The 18,607-nt window shown below is 38.1% G+C and overlaps 1 protein-coding gene across 1 annotated transcript in view; it reads left to right on the forward strand.

Annotated features, from left to right (window-relative positions):
• The first annotated feature begins 3,370 nt into the window (after window positions 1-3,370).
• cblb (Cbl proto-oncogene B, E3 ubiquitin protein ligase) overlaps window positions 3,371-18,607 on the forward strand; it is a 45,704-nt gene continuing 30,467 nt past the window's right edge. Inside the window, exons 1-4 of the mRNA XM_080041701.1 lie at window positions 3,371-3,575; window positions 4,606-4,786; window positions 5,326-5,576; window positions 16,891-17,037. Of these exons, the coding sequence (XP_079897827.1) occupies window positions 4,616-4,786; window positions 5,326-5,576; window positions 16,891-17,037 (569 nt within the window). The 5' untranslated portion in view covers window positions 3,371-3,575; window positions 4,606-4,615. The remainder of the gene's footprint in view (window positions 3,576-4,605; window positions 4,787-5,325; window positions 5,577-16,890; window positions 17,038-18,607) is intronic.

Raw genomic sequence — 18,607 nt, forward strand, 5'->3', positions numbered from 1 at the left:
ATCTCTTCCCTCCACCCATCTGGCTGTCCGATAGATGTAACACCCAGTCAGTGTGTGTATGATTGGATGGTGGGTGTTGCTTGGGCGGTGGAAGATCTTACTCTTTGAGTCTGGTCTCAGCTGATAAGAGGTGGGGACCATATTCAACCTGGTGCCCAGCGTTTCCTCATACGTAAGCATTAAATAAACAATTATTAAACAGCAGTGGATCCCATTTACGTGTAGCTATGTTTATATGTACACAGAAAACATTGCTGCTACCACTTTCCTCTGATCATTTATTGATTTATAGCACAGGTAAATACGGTAGAATAACAATACTGAGTTTTGTTCCCATACACAGTGATATTAATATGCATCTGTTTCAATGTAATCATGTGTTAAAATCTCTCTCCTTTTTGGTATTCTATTGAAATAAGTTGTGTGAAAGGCAAACTTCCAAGTAACACAAACGTTTTGTGGCAACACACACTTATTTAATAGTATAAGTTACTAGGTGTAGGAGAGTGCAGTGTGCTTAATTAATCCTTTATCGCTTTATCTCCCACAGGCTTATACACAGACATTTTCTCTTTTCTTGAAGGATTTAACACTATACCTAAATCTAACTACAAAACACAACATAACACTGTAACAAATTCCTTTCTGTCAACAAATGTTAGTACACACATGGCCAATTCTCCTCATAATTACCTTACAGTAGTGCAATGTGTCAATTTGTTTACTGTGCATTGTTTCTTTAAAAAATGGTTTCAGATGAATTCTAAACTAACACTAATCTCATTTCTGGACTAATTGAAATGGGAATATCCTGCTAGAGAAACTGAAGCGTAAGGTTATACATACTTTTTTGATCTCTGTATTTTGTGTATTTACCGTGCATTTTTTTGTTTTTTTCTTTATTTTAGATATGTTTTCTTAATTAATGAATAAATTATTAATTAGTGAATTTTCTTCTCTGTTGTTTTTGTTTGTCTGCTTGTTTGTCATGTGTTTTTGCATTTATAAACTTAATAAAAAACATTGAATAACACTTATCTCTACCTTATTCCACTCCTATTCTTCATTTAACTTCAATCTACCAATGTACAGCTGTAAGTTTAACTGTCATAAACAGCACAATTCAGAAAATGGAATTATCCCCTGAATACTATTTCTAAATGTCAATGTCTATAAATGTGAGAACTGTGTAACTTGTTTACATTTCCTTTTCTGTTGGAGTAGCCTACACCACCCTCTGCTGGACAAATTTCAGACTTAAAAAGTACCAAATGTATCAAATGGGATTGTGTGAATACGACTGGGTGACCTAATATTTGTAGGCCTATCTGTATAACTGCTGACCTGTCCAGAATGTTTCATATGATCATGTTTGATGTATGCTGGGTTGATCCTCAACCATACTCACATTTAACACTGAACAGAAAAAAATAGGTTAAATAAGATTAATCAATTTTGTAATCATTAGCAAGCATGGAACTATAAAGCATATAGCCCAAACTTAAGTTAGTGTAGATAGAATAATCCTTCTATGTTTATCTCAAGTAGCAATCACTTCGAGTTTAAACACCAAAATGATGCACACAATACATAAAGACTTAATTAACATAAGCACCTTTCAGTTTAACATATAATTAGAACATATATTATAGACTATCAAACATTTAACAGTCCATTACTCTTCTGTATGCAGAACCAGGCAGCAGTCCATGACCTTTATTTTGTGAAGAAAACAAACAAACAATCAAACAAACAGTCTATCATGGTCAAACACATTTGGTCGACATTCAGCAGTTTCCAAACAACTCAATATTAAAGGCCTACGCAGTGTCCCATGGCTTTGGAACATTTATTGATTGGCCTGACTGACATTCAGTGTGTTATAGTACATCCACACATTAGCATATAGACTGTGTTCTTACAGCACAATGTTTGTCTGTGCCTTTATTCATTTCATGCTTAAGCTTCATTGGTTTGTTAAGAAAGTGTTTTAATAGGCTACAGGACCGTGTGACTTTTAAAGAAATATATTTTTATAAATCACTCCAATTACAATTATGGTATGGTTTCCAACTTTTTAGATTATTATTTTCGTCATAATTGTGTCTTTGATACCCACTTAAGGTAGTGTGCATTTTTCTTACACCCACTTTGCTCCATGTGTCATTTCCGGTACAACACTGCTCGTTTGTTCAGAGTGAGAGGAGTTGCGTGGATTTATTTGGGAGCGGCTCGTTCTTTAGTAGCACTCCTCTGTGGCCAAATCAAGAGTTCAGCATGAAGCAAGAACAACACTGGAAAATCGGCCAGTTTTCTCCAAAATAAAAGCTTACACTGTCTATGTTTTGTGATATGGCAATCTCATAGTGCCGTCTTAAGTGGAATTCTGACATCAAGTACGCCTTATTTTTAGGAAGTCCGGTAAATAACATTAAAAGGTTTGGAGGGCTTATGTAAAATGACGGGGTAACATATTTTTACTGAAACAATAAAAATACAAAATAAAATTACGAATGTGTATGGTCTATTAATTACATTGTTTTTGTATGTAAGTAGTAATAACCTATATAGCCTACACATGTGAAGATCATATTTCAGTTGAATTAATAATTATAAAATCCTTATAAAATAAATAAAAATGTAGGCCTATTATTTTCTTTTAAGTGCTTCATCCATGGGCTGCTCAAGCCTAGAGGACGTTTGCAAAATTAGTAGCCATCATAATATAAAACAAAAAAACAACAACTAGCCTACAACAACTGAACAGGCCTACATTTGTTTTGGAATTTTTAAAAAGCCCCCGAGGGAAATGCGTTATAGGCTAAAACATGAGTGTAACACACCAGCTATAAACTTTATTCCCCTGGGTCGTCAACAAGCCTTTTATCCTGGGAGTTGAGACCGGAAGTCGTTGCTCTTGGTCTGAGTATGTCTAAACTTGACGTTAGTGACATCCTCACAGAACACCAATGGGTCGCTTCTGCCATTGCGTTGGTCGGTTCCTGGAAAATATTGCTTCATACTCCCATTGACCCTCCCACCGCTGGAACAGCTGCATCAAGCCAGACACAACACAGACATACAGCACCGGAAGTAAACAATCTGCCTTTAAACAAAATAAAAAATATTGACGAATAGGCCTACTGGGAGGAAATAGAACATCTTGATTATCTTAAAACGCTCTGAGCAATGAAATTCAATACGAACTGGGAAGCCTTTATAAATTGTATGTGAAATAATTTTGTTCGTTAATTCAAGCTTTATTTTGAAATTCACAACTGGATATGGCATTTTTTTCATATTGGCTAACTTTACACTGATGTCGACGTACAAAACATAGCATACTGTACAGACCTCCCAGTTTCGCTTTTATCCAACAGCTTTTTTTTTCAGACGACTATAGGCTTCACCATGGAGTTTTTTTGAAAAGTGAAGTAACAGGATTAAACCAGCGCTCTGGATAGTTCTCCTGCCGCTACTCTTTTCCTTTGGATACTTGGACAGGCGTTGATTTGTGTGCGCTGGATGTGTACCGAGTTCTGAAGGGATCCCAGCAGACATTCCCTGGCGGTTTGGTAAGTTAGGACTTTGTGTTTTTTGATCGATTCGTGTGAGTTGAAAAAGCTAAAGCTCTATTGATTGGGGCTTTTGTTATTGTTGCTTGAAAAAAAAATCAACTCACAGCAAACATCATAGGATGGTAGGCTACTTAACAGCAGCAAAACTCAAGTACTAGATCACTTTGTAAACACAAGAAATACTAGCAAAACAAGCTGACATAGATCACAGCAGTGACTTTAAACTAATCCTCAATCAAAACACAACAGTAGACTATCATCACCTGTGTGTGTATGGTTGATCTGGTTACATTATAATTATGTGAATGAATGTGTTAAAATGACATGATCATCAGTGAACGACAACACCCAGGGTACACAATGCGTTGAAGCAGGGGTTGCCTGAAATTGATCGATTTAATATTTTCAGCATTTTGTATGAGTTCTGATTTTGAAAGTTTCCATCACAGTGACGGAACATGATACCTCTGATGAGAACAGCCATAATGGAACATTACCAGGAAACTCATGATCTTTTGTAGGCTAAATAAAATGAGCTATTACACATGAAAGTGGGGACCTTCCGAACACCTTCAAACACAAAGCAACCTGTCAGGTATTTGGCGAATGGTTCCTTGGGGAGAAGCAATGTTATCAACATAAGCATTTGTGTTGTTCTTACTGTTCTTTGGAGCCTATTTTTGTCTAATGTTAAAGCTAAGGAGTTATCCCTGGAAAGCCAAACAATTGAAAATATCAGCCACAAATTAAAATTCTCAAACTGAAAATGAAAGTTTTAGGACTATTGATTGATTCAATTTATTTCAGGCATATCAAAATTTACAAAACAAAATGAAAAGCATAAACAAATAACATATTGAATTGATATGCCTGAAAAGGAGTAGGAAGAAGTATAACTTATTTAATTCTACCCCTATTGAGAAAGACATTATCATACATATGATCAGGATTGGAATGTATTATTTTCCATACAGTGTAAGCACTTGACATCAATGACTGACTGTAATAATTCCCACTTTTGCCTCAGCGCTTAGGAAATGGCAACTGCTCTGAGTGGCAGACACCCTGGTGGACGTGGTGGACCAAACAGAAGTAAAGGTAGAATCCTAGGCATCATCGACGCCATCCAGGATGCAGTGGGGCCGCCCAAACAAGCCACTGCCGACCGGCGCACTGTGGAGAAAACATGGAAACTCATGGATAAAGTTGTAAGTTTGAACTGATAAACCTGTCAGGGAGATAGTAGTAGGAACAGTCATTGTATTTGTATAGGTTCACATGAAGAGGTGGAGCTAATGCTAATGAGGTACACATGTGTGCCCTGATCATACCTTCTGATTATGTATTAGATTGATATTAATTCAAGCATTTGTTTAACACCCGTTAATGTTACACATTTTTTAGTCAAACTCTGTAACTCACTGTTTGTCAGACTAATTTGTTAGACCTAGTTCAAGTAGATATTCAATCAAGATCCTGGCAACAGATAGAGCAGTGTGTCTCTGCGGTAAAGTAATGAAGACATTTGCATAATACCCTTCACATTATCGATCTCACTGACATCTTAGAATTTGCCTTTTGAGAAGAGAACATCACTTTTAATTAGTCACGTCAAAAATAAACAATCAGCAAATAAGATCCCGTCAAATCTGATTTGATCGTTTTTTGTGTCAAATGCTCATTGTTGTCATGTGACAAATAACTAAATGTTGGAGCATCAAGCAATATTGGATTTTCTTTGCCCCAGGTCCGCCTCTGCCAAAACCCCAGACTCCAGCTGAAAAACAGTCCTCCGTACATCCTGGATATCTTACCCGATGCCTACCAGCACCTGAGGCTTATACTGGCCAAATACGAAGAGAACCAGAGACTCACGCAGCTCAGCGAGAATGAGTTCTTTAAAATCTACATCGACAGTCTGATGAAGAAATCCAAACGGGCCATCAGGCTCTTTAAAGAAGGGAAGGAGAGGATGTATGAGGAGCAGTCACAGGACAGGTAAGAGAGCATTTGATAAGAAAATATCTTTATTTAGATTTTTTTTCTCTGTTTTAACATTTGATTTTTGGATTTTGAGAGAACACAATGTAGGGTTAGTGTGCTCATAGCATACAGAGGTTAATTTTCTTGACCTTTTACTTGAAAATAACGTTCAAAGCGATGGTAAAAATGACTTAAATGGACAATGTCGTATATTGGTTGGATTTGATTTGAAACCTTTATTTAGAATCTCGAAAAAAACATAGATGACCATCTCCCTCATTTTCAAGGATGCTGAGATACAAGAAACAAACACACACAGATACAAAAATAAAAACAATACTCCATGAAAACAATTGCACACTGATATGAAACGCTTTGAGACAATCGTCTCAAAATGTCCAGAAGTGGTATGAGTGTCCAGCTTAAATAAATATTAGGCAGTTCCATCCTTTTGGTGCACAGAAACAAAAAGCAGATATTACAGTTTTGTTGATGTTTTAAGCATTCCAAATGTTGTGACGTAGGCTCCGATCAGGTCACCTAGTTCCAAGGCTGTGTGCAGATTTCTGTGGGTTAAATATCCAGTATATGTGCTGCAGGATGTCCTCTATTCCGCTATCACTGGCCTTTTTGAATTAAATAAGAGACAGGATGTGGGTTGTGTCTGGCGTGTCGCTGCGCTCATTTTCTCACTCCCTGACATACATGGTCGCAGAGGCAAGAGAAGGGATGACGGTCACAACTGTCATGGTATATCTTCAAAGTTTTTATTTATTTATTCTTTATGACACATTGCTGCCGATGGAAGAAATGTTTTTCTGAAGGTTTTGTGAATCAAAACTAAAACTTTTTGGTGACAGCAAATTGTATTTTTCACAAGCATTATGTCAAAAACTCATACAACTCATTGTTCTAGAGCTCACTTTAACCTAATCAAGTTGCAAGTAACTAAATGTTATAGTTGTCATTTGAAAATAATTTCAAAATAGTCACTAGAAAAGAAAAATATCAACATTCAAGTTATCAATTTATGGACTAATGTGTCATGTGTGCTTGTAGGCCGACATACTGTTGGGTAATATACAATATTTTATAAACACTCTTAGCAAGGAAAGAAAATACTCAAGTAAAGTACAAGTGTCTCAAACTTGTACTTTCGTACAGTATTCAAGTAAATGTAGTTAGTTACATTCAACTGTGCATGAAGGACACCCAAGAGTTCTGCCTTCTCAACAGTTCAATTTGCAAGCAAGCAGATTTGTTTTTTTGTCCAGTCTGGCATGCTTGTGTTCATTTTGTGTTAGACATGCGCCTGACTGACTAAGATTAGAGAGAGAGAGTGACTAAGATTAGAGAGAGAGAGAGAGAGAGAGAGATAGAGAGGTGAAGATGGAGAAGTGAAACAGAGGAGAGTAGGAAGAAGTAGAGAAAGCAAAAAATAAATGTTGAAGGAGTTCTTGGTTATCTGTATAGTGCAGCCATTGCTGCTGCACTTTTACTGTACGCTTAATCTCAAAATGCATTATACAAAAAAAATGCATCCATCCAAAAACGTGACATTGCTGTAGAACCGGGATAGTTAAATTGCTGACATTGCTAAAAGGAAGAAAGCCATTACGTTTTTTTTCTCTCTCAACAATTTAGTTTGATTATAAAAGTGATTTTTGCTTCAGTCTGGTACAATTTCCCCTTTGAAATAACTATAGCGCATTACGATCACTTAATATTGACTGGGGATGGTAGCAGAGTGAGACAGTTTGAATAGGATGTAGTAAAATTGTATTGGATGATAATGGAAAATTGACTGCTTCACTCTAAATCAATATACTGTATGTGTTGGATTCCATAATACATACATTTCTTTTTATTCCGTGTCCTAAAAGGAGTAAAAAAAAATAAGAACCAACTGAATTGTGTTTTTTTTCTGTCATCTATTTATGCAATTCAAAAAAAAATAACAGTTAGAGATAATTAAAAGCTCCAGTGATTCTCAGGAGCTCTTTCTGATTGCCATGTGCAGATCGGAGGGAAAATCCCCATGCACTACATCCTGTGCATATATTTCCTCTCTGGTTGAGCTCTGAAATAGTCACCAAGCAGATGAGTTTCTGTTCTATCTTTGTTAACTCCTCCTCCTCTTCATTCTCAGTTTCTCCAACTTTCTGTCATAAACTGCCTCTTTGCCCCAAAGCTACTAACAGACACTCTCAGACTCTATCATGGTGAAAACAACATCATCAGTGGTGTACAGCGAACACAACACAATGCTTCTGTACCTAAAGTCAAAGATGATAAATCGGAAATAGAAACTTATGTCTATGTTTTTATTTCTTCAAAAGTGAATGTCAAACTTGAAGCACTTGATCAGTATTTTTTATTTGTCACAGTTACATGATATTTGAAGATTCAACCCCAAAACCTCGACTCATTTCATCTCCCCAAGAATCAAAACAGTGCCAGTTGCCCCTCTCTTACATTTTAGGCAAGTTTAAACATGCATGTCACTTCCCTACTTTTAACATAGCATTTTTCCATACTAGCGCTCGTAGTTACATTACATGAGGTAGTTTACATTACGTTTGGGTTAGCTGTTCTATTGTGTTGTGGACAGAGTTAACAAGGCTAGAGGAGACTTAGTAAGAGGATTTGTTTCTCTCATCTACTTCACTGCTTGGTGACATAAAGACTAAGACCCAAAAACAGTATTTTTAAGTAAATAACAATATACTAAAATGTAGCATTTAAAAAAAAATATGTTTCTTGCTTTATGTTTCTGCAATTAATTTGGTATAGAAATAAGCGTTATCCCAGTTGCATTTTACTTATTTAATTTTACAAAGTGGAAATTATAAGATGTGATTCATGCCACATGATAGTTTACTGAATAAAACAGGAACACTAAATGCCGTTAAAACCCCCTCAGTACAATCATGTGAGACTTGCGATGAATAAATTAACAACTAATTCAATTTCTCTCTGCTCCCTTTCATAGAAGTCCTATCTCTAGGCAACTAAAGGCCACATACAACTCAGTTTGGCTTTTTTGAAAATAGACTTTTGGCAAAAAATATTTCAGACAGCAACGCAGTGTTAAATGTTTTGTTTCTCCTTCAGAAATAATTTTTTGTATATCCTCTTGGGCCACCTGGAGCTTAGTGGGAAAAGTGCACAAATCTGTCAGGTAGAGGTGCACACAAATTGTGCTAGGTTTACAATATCTGCTAGTTCTTTTTAATGCATTCATCATCAATCATCAAACACTTCTGGCGTGTTCTGTTGTGAGCGAATGTGAAGAAACTCCTTGATCTTTTTTTTTTTATCAGCAACTCTTCAACAGTACTAATAATGTTTAACACAACACACAGTGTCCTCTAACAGAGATACATGAAAGGCATACATTCTCTTTGAGCAAATTTCTAATTGATCTCCCATCTGGTATGGTATCACATCTGTCTCCAGGGACGTGGGTACCCAGACGTGGCCCGTGTCTTTTTGGCAGCCTGTCTAGCTCCAGTCTGTCTCACATGCTTGATTAACTGTTGTGATCAGCCCCCCTAAAAACCTGTCTACAGGGCTGCACCCTGTTTTTTAGCCAGCTGATGACCATACATCATCACACCCCATCCCCCAGCCTTTTCCCTCTGTCTTCATTGTCCCAGTCTAGTCTCCACATCTTATCACCTAATCCAACATCCATTCATCCTGCTGATATGTTTTTCTTAATTGGGAAATCAAAGAATGGAAGAAAATTACAAACAGCTACTCTCGGAGAAAGTGTGTTTGAAAAAAAAAAGTTAATTATCTTTGACCCAGAAGGTATTTTTTCAACTTCACGAGGCAGTCAGCTATTCTGGATAACGCTTGTTGTCAAATTCACTTTTTGTCAAAATCAATGAATATCTCCTCACAATCTGCTACCTTTCCAACGGGCATGTTGCTAGCTATGGTGGGCCCCCTTTGTTTACATACCAGTTTACAGTGCCTATACTGTATATTAACACCAGATGTTTGTCCACTGCAAACACAGTACATTCATGTAAGTTACCAATCATGAGAGATATTCACTGATTTTGATAACAAGTCATTTCGTCAACAGGCCTTCTCCAGAATAGCGTACTCCACCTTTATATTGTATACGGTATATTAAAGGTGCTGTAAGCGGAATCTTTCTTTTAGCTAACTTCCTGTCAGTTACTGCAGTTAGAAAACTATTTGCCTTTCATAGTCATAGTCAAACCAGTTTGCTTGACCTTTCTTTAGATTGTTGAACAAACCTTTGGCATCATAGCAATGACTCTACTCCAGTAGTAAAAAAGCGATGAGTGTAAAATACAGTTTTTGTTGAGTGTCGGAACACGCGTCTCTTCCTTACTGTTGTGATGAGGAACACTACGATCAATCTGTCAGCCATGTCGGCAGTGAATGGTCAAAACAGCTGATTTGATTCTTTATTCGGTCGGATTAATCTTTGCCGAGATGAAAAGTCAGGAGAGAGACCTGCAACCACAGCATAAAATGACATTGACAAACATGAAAGCTGTGTCCGTCATTACTCACTGCTGCAAAGGATCAATTCACTGCATTGGATGTCATTTGCCCAGGCTGAGCTGTAAAACACAAAGGTGCTCTTTAAATGAGATCTCTGGCTTGGCCCATACTGAAGGTTGGGGCAGTTTATCGTTTTTTCCAGTGTGTTCCCACACTGTCAATTAGCGTCAAGTAGAATAATTACATAATTACAGCCCTTACACCAAAGTGCTCATTTGCTAATGCCTGCTAGCTTTACGTAGAATAAGTCAAATGCTGCTGCGCCGTCACAAATAGCTCCTTTTAACAGAACTTCATGTTCAATTTCTGTTATATTTAGTATTTCGGGTCTATTAAGCTGTGGGAAGTTGATTTATATTTGTCATACCAATATGTATATATACAGTGTATATCATTCCCTTTGTTGGACACTGTGCTCCAGAGCACATTAACAGCAGTATGACTGTATGGATTTCAAGCGTGAGTGAGCCACACTGCAATCTCTCTCATGCCCTTTCCACAAAGCACATCTGAAGTGATTTGCACTGCAGAGCGTTTTTATTGCTGCCAGCCAGCATGGCTGTATAGCAGCTTCCTAAAGTGATTGTCTCTAAATCAGCTGGATTAAAGTGCACTCCTTTTTTGCCAGGAAGCAACATTTTGCAGATACATGACAATCTGGGACATGTTGAAGGAACAAGCTCAGTGTTCTGTAACTTTTCTCCGTGGCCTCCAGTAGTGATGTTGACACTCGTAACAGCAGTATTTTGGCTTTAAGTTAACAAATGAAGTAAATGTCTAGATAATAACTTCTGTAGAGATATGGGCCACACACAGAACCAGAGTGGCCTGAGTTAATATTTTTTTCTAATAACCAATTTGTCATTTGCTGACTCTGGAAGTACAATATACTATGCAGCTCATTGCTCAGTCTAATTGCCAGTTCATCATGTTTTAATGAACAGGAGAAATATTTTAAATTGAGGCTTGCTTTTAAATCTTCCTGATTAGATGCAGACTGTTACTATAACTCATGAAAGGCATCATTTAGAATTATCCATCAAAATACCTCAATACTACTAATCAAACGTTGTGACAAATGTGCTTTGCAGATCAATAGAATAGTAAATGGACTGCATTTATATAGCGCTCTTATCTGAAGCACTTTTACTAGGGTGAATACGCCTGTCATTCACCCATTGACACATAGTCACTCATACAGCGATCACTGCAGATTGGTGGTAGTTATTCTTTATACAGACAAATTCTCTTACTGTCATTATACACTTCATTGCCTATTCATTATAAAGGTAATCCATATTTCTTACTATATTTATAAACTTGTATAGTAGATATAGATAAAATTACATTCATGTAGATAAAGTGGTTTCCTAAAATTTGTTATAGGCAATGCAATTTTTTTTTATGCCTGATTTATGATACCAGTTTGCACATGGATGGATGGAAGCAATGTGTTGGGATTACTGATCTGAAAGGACAGGAAGCGTTTCCTGGTGAATTATCTTGCCAAATTTCACAATTCTTTTAACTCTTGAATCAGGGTCGCTTTTCAGCATCATTGACATTCTAAATTTAATTATTTTTCTTTTTTTTTTACTCTAGAAATTTCTACGATCTCTAGACGCAACATGTAGAACCTTTCATGTGGAATGTACTTTAGTATCAGTTCTGTAGAATAATCTCCCATGTGGTTACCTTATATGCCTTACCTCATAAGTCTATTGTGGGTACGTCAGAGCAAGCATGCCTTAAAGTGATGATGTCACATGTTCCCATGAGAGCCTGAGCCTGGCTGAAATGAGTAAGCTTCCAGAAAGTAGAACCATCTGGGGAGGAAGTGGAGCACCAGAGGAGGAAGCCATGAGCGCTTCAGTCAGGAACCAAGAGGCTCAGCTCGCGGGGGAGGTGTGTGTGTGTGTTTGTGTGTGTGTGTGAGTGTGTGTATGTGTGTCTTTGTGTGTGTATGTGTGTGGTAAGGGTCGTTGCTAGGCTTACTCACTAGTACGCTGTGACTAAGGTTTTGTCTCAGTCTGCTGACACACATTGTATGGAATGGACACGGAGGAGTATTCCCACCAGGACTCCATGAACTTCAAAACCAAATATTTCACAAACTCTCTCAGGACATTTACTTAAACTGCAGAAACCTAACAAAGGATTACGGGTCCGACCTTAATCACCCCCTCACTCACGTCCACACACATACAGATAAAGTGCAGTACTGCACAATGGAGTGATATACAGTCTGTTCACGGACCATTTGATAGCATCATCTGATTCTGACCAGGGTTAGCCTTTCTGTCAGAAGTTTATGCTTTCTCTCCGAGGTTACGTCTGGTTTCCTCCAACAGTTCAGACATACAGTATGTAGTTTAGATGCATAGCCCCACTGATAATGGACAGATACTGTCCATATTTGAGATATAATTTTTTTTATAGCAGCCTATATAATAAATTTTAACATAAACACAAAACTAAAACAACTGTGCTATGGATCCCTATTTGTTATACTCAGGAATGGTGACTGAGATACAAACTGAGTGGGATATTTTAATGTTTATTCAACTTGTCACCTGTCTGATTATTATTTTTTTTTTTACATTTCTGCTTAATACTAAGATGATATAGTATTAAGCAGTATTATTTTTTTCCATTGAATTTTTTTGTGGCATTTTTATGCTTTATTAGTCAGTTTGTAAATGCATAGTTGAAATGGGGCAGACAGGGGAATGACATGCAGAGAACGACCACGGGCCGGATTCAAACCTGTGGTCTCCTGCTTCTGAGGACTGAGCCTCTATGGGCGGGCGCTCTAACCACTACACCACGAGCGCCCGATGATACAAGTTTTATACATACAGCCTTACAATAAGTCTTCATTTAGTTATGTATATGTATTAAACAGTATGTAATTACACTCCCAGTGGAATGGGCTTCTCCGGGAATGTTTCCGATCAGACCATTGGAGGCATTTGTAATCTATGTCTCTATGTCCTGAGATAGGACGAAGAAATGTGTGATTGAAGGAAAGTAAATTGTCATGAAAGAACACAAACTCTTGGGGTTTTTCTCATTTGATTTCCCTCCATTCCTTATCTTTCTGGCTTTTTATTACTCTTGATCGATGGCTTCAACCGTTTCAATAATGGATGTGCTCTGTAGCTCTTTTCTGCGGCAAACCATTTCCTGAATAATTAATGTTAATAGCAATCAAGCAGCAATTAAATAAACTCCGACTGAGTGCCCTTCTAATCCACCTCCTCTCCGCCTCACCCTGTCGTTTTATCGTCACCTTTCACCGTAGCAGTTTGTTCCCTGCCAGCCTTTGTCTCAAACCTTGGCTTATTCAACATGGCAGCAGCATATAGCAGATATGATAGACAACATGTCTGCTGTCTGATAGTCCCTCAGTGAAGAAGTTACAGTCCCTCACAGTGAACACAAACATACACAGGAACAAAGCATGAATATTTTATTCAAGTCTAAACCCTGTACTAAAGGCTCCTTTGCCCCCTGGCTTCATCCCCCATATTTGACCTTTAACCTCCAGTCTTCATAATCACAACCATCTCCCATCCCAGACAAAGCCCTGCATTTCAAGCAAGGTGTATGGTTTGAATTCAACCTCTCACCTCCCTTTCTCTTTCTCTCTCCATTGATCCAAACACATTCTCCCTTTTGACAGCATTCTGTCTCACATATGAGAGAAGTGTTACAGGTCATGGTTTAGTATTGATTTGTGTCACTGTCTACTAAATCATACGTAATGAATTACAGTGAAAACTTCATGTGACGAGAGCATTTGTCCATCAAAATGAGACCATTTCTAATAGGCTAAATTAAATGATCATGAAACTGACTTGTTTATATATTTTGCTCTGTTCCCAAAACATGTTTTCTTGTATCTGAGAATCAAGTGTCGGATGATTATTTTAAGAGTTCTCTCACATGTTTTAGAGGGAACATTGACAGTGAGACAGTGAGCCAGAGGAGCGACGGTTTGTGACTGAGGATAGAGATATGGTTTCAGGTGACAGGAAGCCAGTAGGAATAGACATAGTGGGCGGTTGAGCTGCAGCAGTGCAGGTGTTACCACAACAATGATGTCACACCATATATAGGCCCATGTGAGCAAGTTTGTGTCTGCGTGGTAAACGTGTTTAAGATATTATTGTATTCGGAAGAAGGCTGAAACAGGACTGACTTTTCCAATGAAATGTTCAGTGGAAAATTGTGTATTGTTGTTGTGTTTGGAACTGTCCATGGGTTGGTTATACAGTACTGTATTTGCACATAGCAGAGCCATCTAAAGAATGTCTGTAACAACCATGTGTTCTTGAGCCAATAGTTAGTGGCCACCCTGCTCCACATACACAGCACAGTACAGTACATTAGGCCTAATGAATGGGCTGGCACTTCCTTGGGCTTTTCAAATGAGGCAGATTGCACAACCAGTCAGTGTGATGATGGCACAGGGGCATGGCAAGGACGCATGAAGTAGAGTAACAGACCAAGCAATGTTAGAATGTTAAGACAGAGGACTTGAACATACTGTACAATCTGCCCTGCTGTTTGTGTCCAATGAGATGCTAGAACAATCAATCATCTCTGTCAGCAGTCTGTTTATTCAATATGCATAGAGAAACACTGTTTACTAAAAAGGACTGCAAAATCTGTACAGAATACAGCTAAGCTCTCTTCAACAACAAGGCAGAAAAAGTATTGAGTTCAAATCACCACCATTACATAAGCATCTGCAGCCTTTCCCCTCAGCATCCCAATGGAGAGGTTTTTGGCTGCTTCTCGGTTGATTAGAGGCCTAATGGTGACTGGTGAGCATGAAATTACCGAGGCAGGGCTTGGCTTTGTCAGTGAAGACGCACAACCGCCCCCACACACACGCATACGCACATGCACACACGCACACACGCATACGCAAACGCACATGCACACACACACACACACACACACACACACACACACACACACACACACACACACAAACCAGTGTATGCTCCCACCAAAGCATCAAACAGTGATTTGCACTTATTTAAACTGCTATAAAAAGGGGACATTTAGATCGATCAAACAGGAAGGGAACTCCGCTGGGGATTGCTGTTGAAGGAATAATAGTCACTGTATTTAATAGCTTTTGCTTCTTGCAATCACAGTCATCGATTGACTCATATCAGCTATGTTGAGTAAACCACATGCACAAGCTGTCCATGCCTGGTCTGCTATGTCATAAATACTTTTATACAACCATCATTGAGTTCGATCATAGTCCTAGCTATCTAGCTTCATAGTGAAAACACACTGAACAAATGCCTAATCTTTCAAATGTGTTAACACATTTATAATTTTGTTTAAAATAAATTGATCAGTAGCTTCTGCAAACACCTATTTATAGTTCTTAGCAATTAATGAATTAATGTTTCCTCAAAGACTACTTTCATTGCCAGCAGGAAAGTGTATGTTGGACTGATTATTATGTGTATGTATTCACACATTGCACTCGGTGCCCCAGTATTGTATCTGTATAAAATACTAGGTACTGTATATCACACTCCTACTCTGTTTACGTGGAGAAGTGGTTAAGGAACTGTAGGCAGTGTTGTCACTGTGTGAGATGCTATCAGATTAAGTAACTTCAATGAATTCAGTGGAATGATTGCTATGTGACACTCATCATGAGTCACAGAGGTGTGATAAACAAAGCTTAGCCTGTTTCATTCAGGTTTGAAATAATAATTAAAAAGTTTGGATGATGCACCTAACTATGGTATCACACATATATATACACACACACACACACACACACACACACACACACACACACACACACACACACACACACACACACACACACACACACACACACACACACACACACACACACACACACACACACAAAGCTTGTTATCAGCATGCCACAGCAGGCTCGCTGTCTTTGTCACACACACTCACACCTTTGGCAAAGTCACCCTGTCTAATGTGCGTGCCTCTGTGTTTCCCTGGAGTGTTTACGAGCCTACAGTCTAATCTCAACAGACTGCGTGGCAAATCCCCGTCACAGAGGAGTGGGTGACGTGAATCCTAACCCCCCTCCAACATTAAGATCGAAGAATAAAGCTAAATCATAACGCTCCCGAAATGTCCTTCCCTTCCTCCTTCAGGAATTAGGAATATTGCTGCTTTTTATGCTGCTTTTGGGCAGTACGTTTAAACTAACTATCCATATCTAATCCATTTCAGCACTAATGCTGCTTACTCTGGTGTACATACATATTTAATAGAAAGAAATTAATCCGTACTTAATTTAATTATAATATTGTCAGAATGAATTTAACAGTAACTGAATTAATGTGTAGAATGAATAAATAACTTATTATTGTTATTTATGTGCCGTTGAGCCAATGTTTCAGAACCTTTACAGTTCTCTCCTCTGTCTGGGACGTAACTCGTCAGTTGAATGTAAAAACTCTTACTTGAAAATGGACGGGTTGCATGCTTTGCAAAGCCATAAGATGCATTTATCTTTTAACGCAAAAATTAAATTTATTTTAAGATAATATAAGATAGTATAAGACGTCATTGATCCCATAGATGTTTCTTTCAGATGGATTAGTTTCCATGTACTAGTACCACTAAATCAGAAGTCAACAAAATACATATGCAAATACGTCCAGAATTCTGCATTCCAAATAAATGTCCACATGGCGCCTTATCTCTATTTCTAGCCATAATGTTTGACCCTCTGTTTTCTTTCTTTTCTCTTTAGGAGGAACCTGACCAAGCTGTCTCTGATCTTCAGCCACATGCTGGCTGAAATCAAAGCCGTCTTCCCCGGTGGACAGTTCCAGGGAGACAATTTCAGGATCACCAAAGCTGATGCTGCGGAATTCTGGGGGAAATTCTTTGGAGAAAAGTAAGTTTTCCCCTACTCTTGCCTTCTTCAGCTTTGATTTGATGCATTTTTTTTTGTTGGTACATTTTAGTTAGATAGGATAGGAGAAGATCTTTATGTCTTGACGGTTCACACATGCGCATTTCTCAACACGATCACACAAAGAGGAGTAATACACACACACACAAACGCACACACGCACGCACACACACACACACACACGCATGCACACACACACACACACACACACACACACACACACACACACACACACACACACACACACACACACACACGCACATACACGCACACACAGTCTAGTCCATACCTCACTGACATGCACAGCTGAGACAATGTCATGACCTCCGTCTGGTTTGTCTGTGGACATCTGCTTGTAAAACCTCTCCCATTGACTCAGTCTCAATCTAACCTTGGCTGTACATGTCACCTTTTGCTAAGCTTTATACTTCTAAAAAGAGTATTTTGTTATTAGGACTGGCATGCAAATCACAAATCATCAAAGTTTCTATTCAATGCTCCCTTTGTGCCTTCCCAACGACCATATATGACTCTGTATTTAGGCAAATAAGACACACATCTGAATCAAGATATGTATCAGACATTGAGAGCCAACTTCCTATTTCCTCACTTTTATTCGGATGTATCCAATAGGAAGATTACAGTATATTTTGCATAGGATTCGCACGGAGCTCTACCATCAAATGTGTCTGTTTTAATGTGCTGTAAAAGGCTATATGCTTGACTAACTGCTGTGAGCATTAACAGCTTAGAGTCTCTATCAGTGCTGTTTCAGACTCTGGTTTGAACTGCTTCGTCAGCGGTATTTTACAGATAAAAGCACAGAAGCTCACCCTGGTTGTGCCTGGAAGCTCAAGGTGGTTTAAAGAAGCACTTATTTAAATATAAGTTAGTAGTCATTTTGGGATTTCTTCCAGTAATAATGGCACTATCAAGCAGTGTTTAGCCTTCAAATAACCCATTTTACGGTGAATACAAGAGAGAGGCCTGTTTTAATGAAGTTCCAAATGAATTCGCTAAATTCCCAGTGGAACATTTCTTTGCATTACCTAAATGGGCTCAGGATAATGGGATACCATGAAAGCGTTTAAACTTAAACAAAAGTCAAACAAAAAAGTCTGACTTCTCTTTAAAGATGTCTGTTTTATAAAGGAAACCAAATACTGAACACTGTCTGTGACCAAAAAAAGGACCTAAAAATAACGCGATGAAACACAAAATGAGCTTTCTTATGTATGTCATATGTCCATGTTGGTGGAGTGCTGGTAAAAGAGCCATTAACTCTCTCTTAAGAAACAAATCATTATACTGTTTCACACAATTTTTCAAGCTTGTACTAAATGAATAGTCAGGTGCCCATATGCACACTGAATAAGGTTCATACTAGTGAAATAATTATCAACTTCTACTGGGATTTTAATGTAACACACTTCAGTGACCTATGGAGTTAGTTGGGGTGATTTTATAACTTTTTTTTTAACCCTTAGATGTGTACTTATAAGTAAAACTGAAATATTGTTACCTTTAGGTCCAAAATGTATCTTTTAGCAGT

Source organism: Ammodytes marinus (assembly GCF_949987685.1).
Source record: "Ammodytes marinus genome assembly, chromosome: 14".
Lineage (NCBI taxonomy): Eukaryota > Metazoa > Chordata > Actinopteri > Uranoscopiformes > Ammodytidae > Ammodytes > Ammodytes marinus.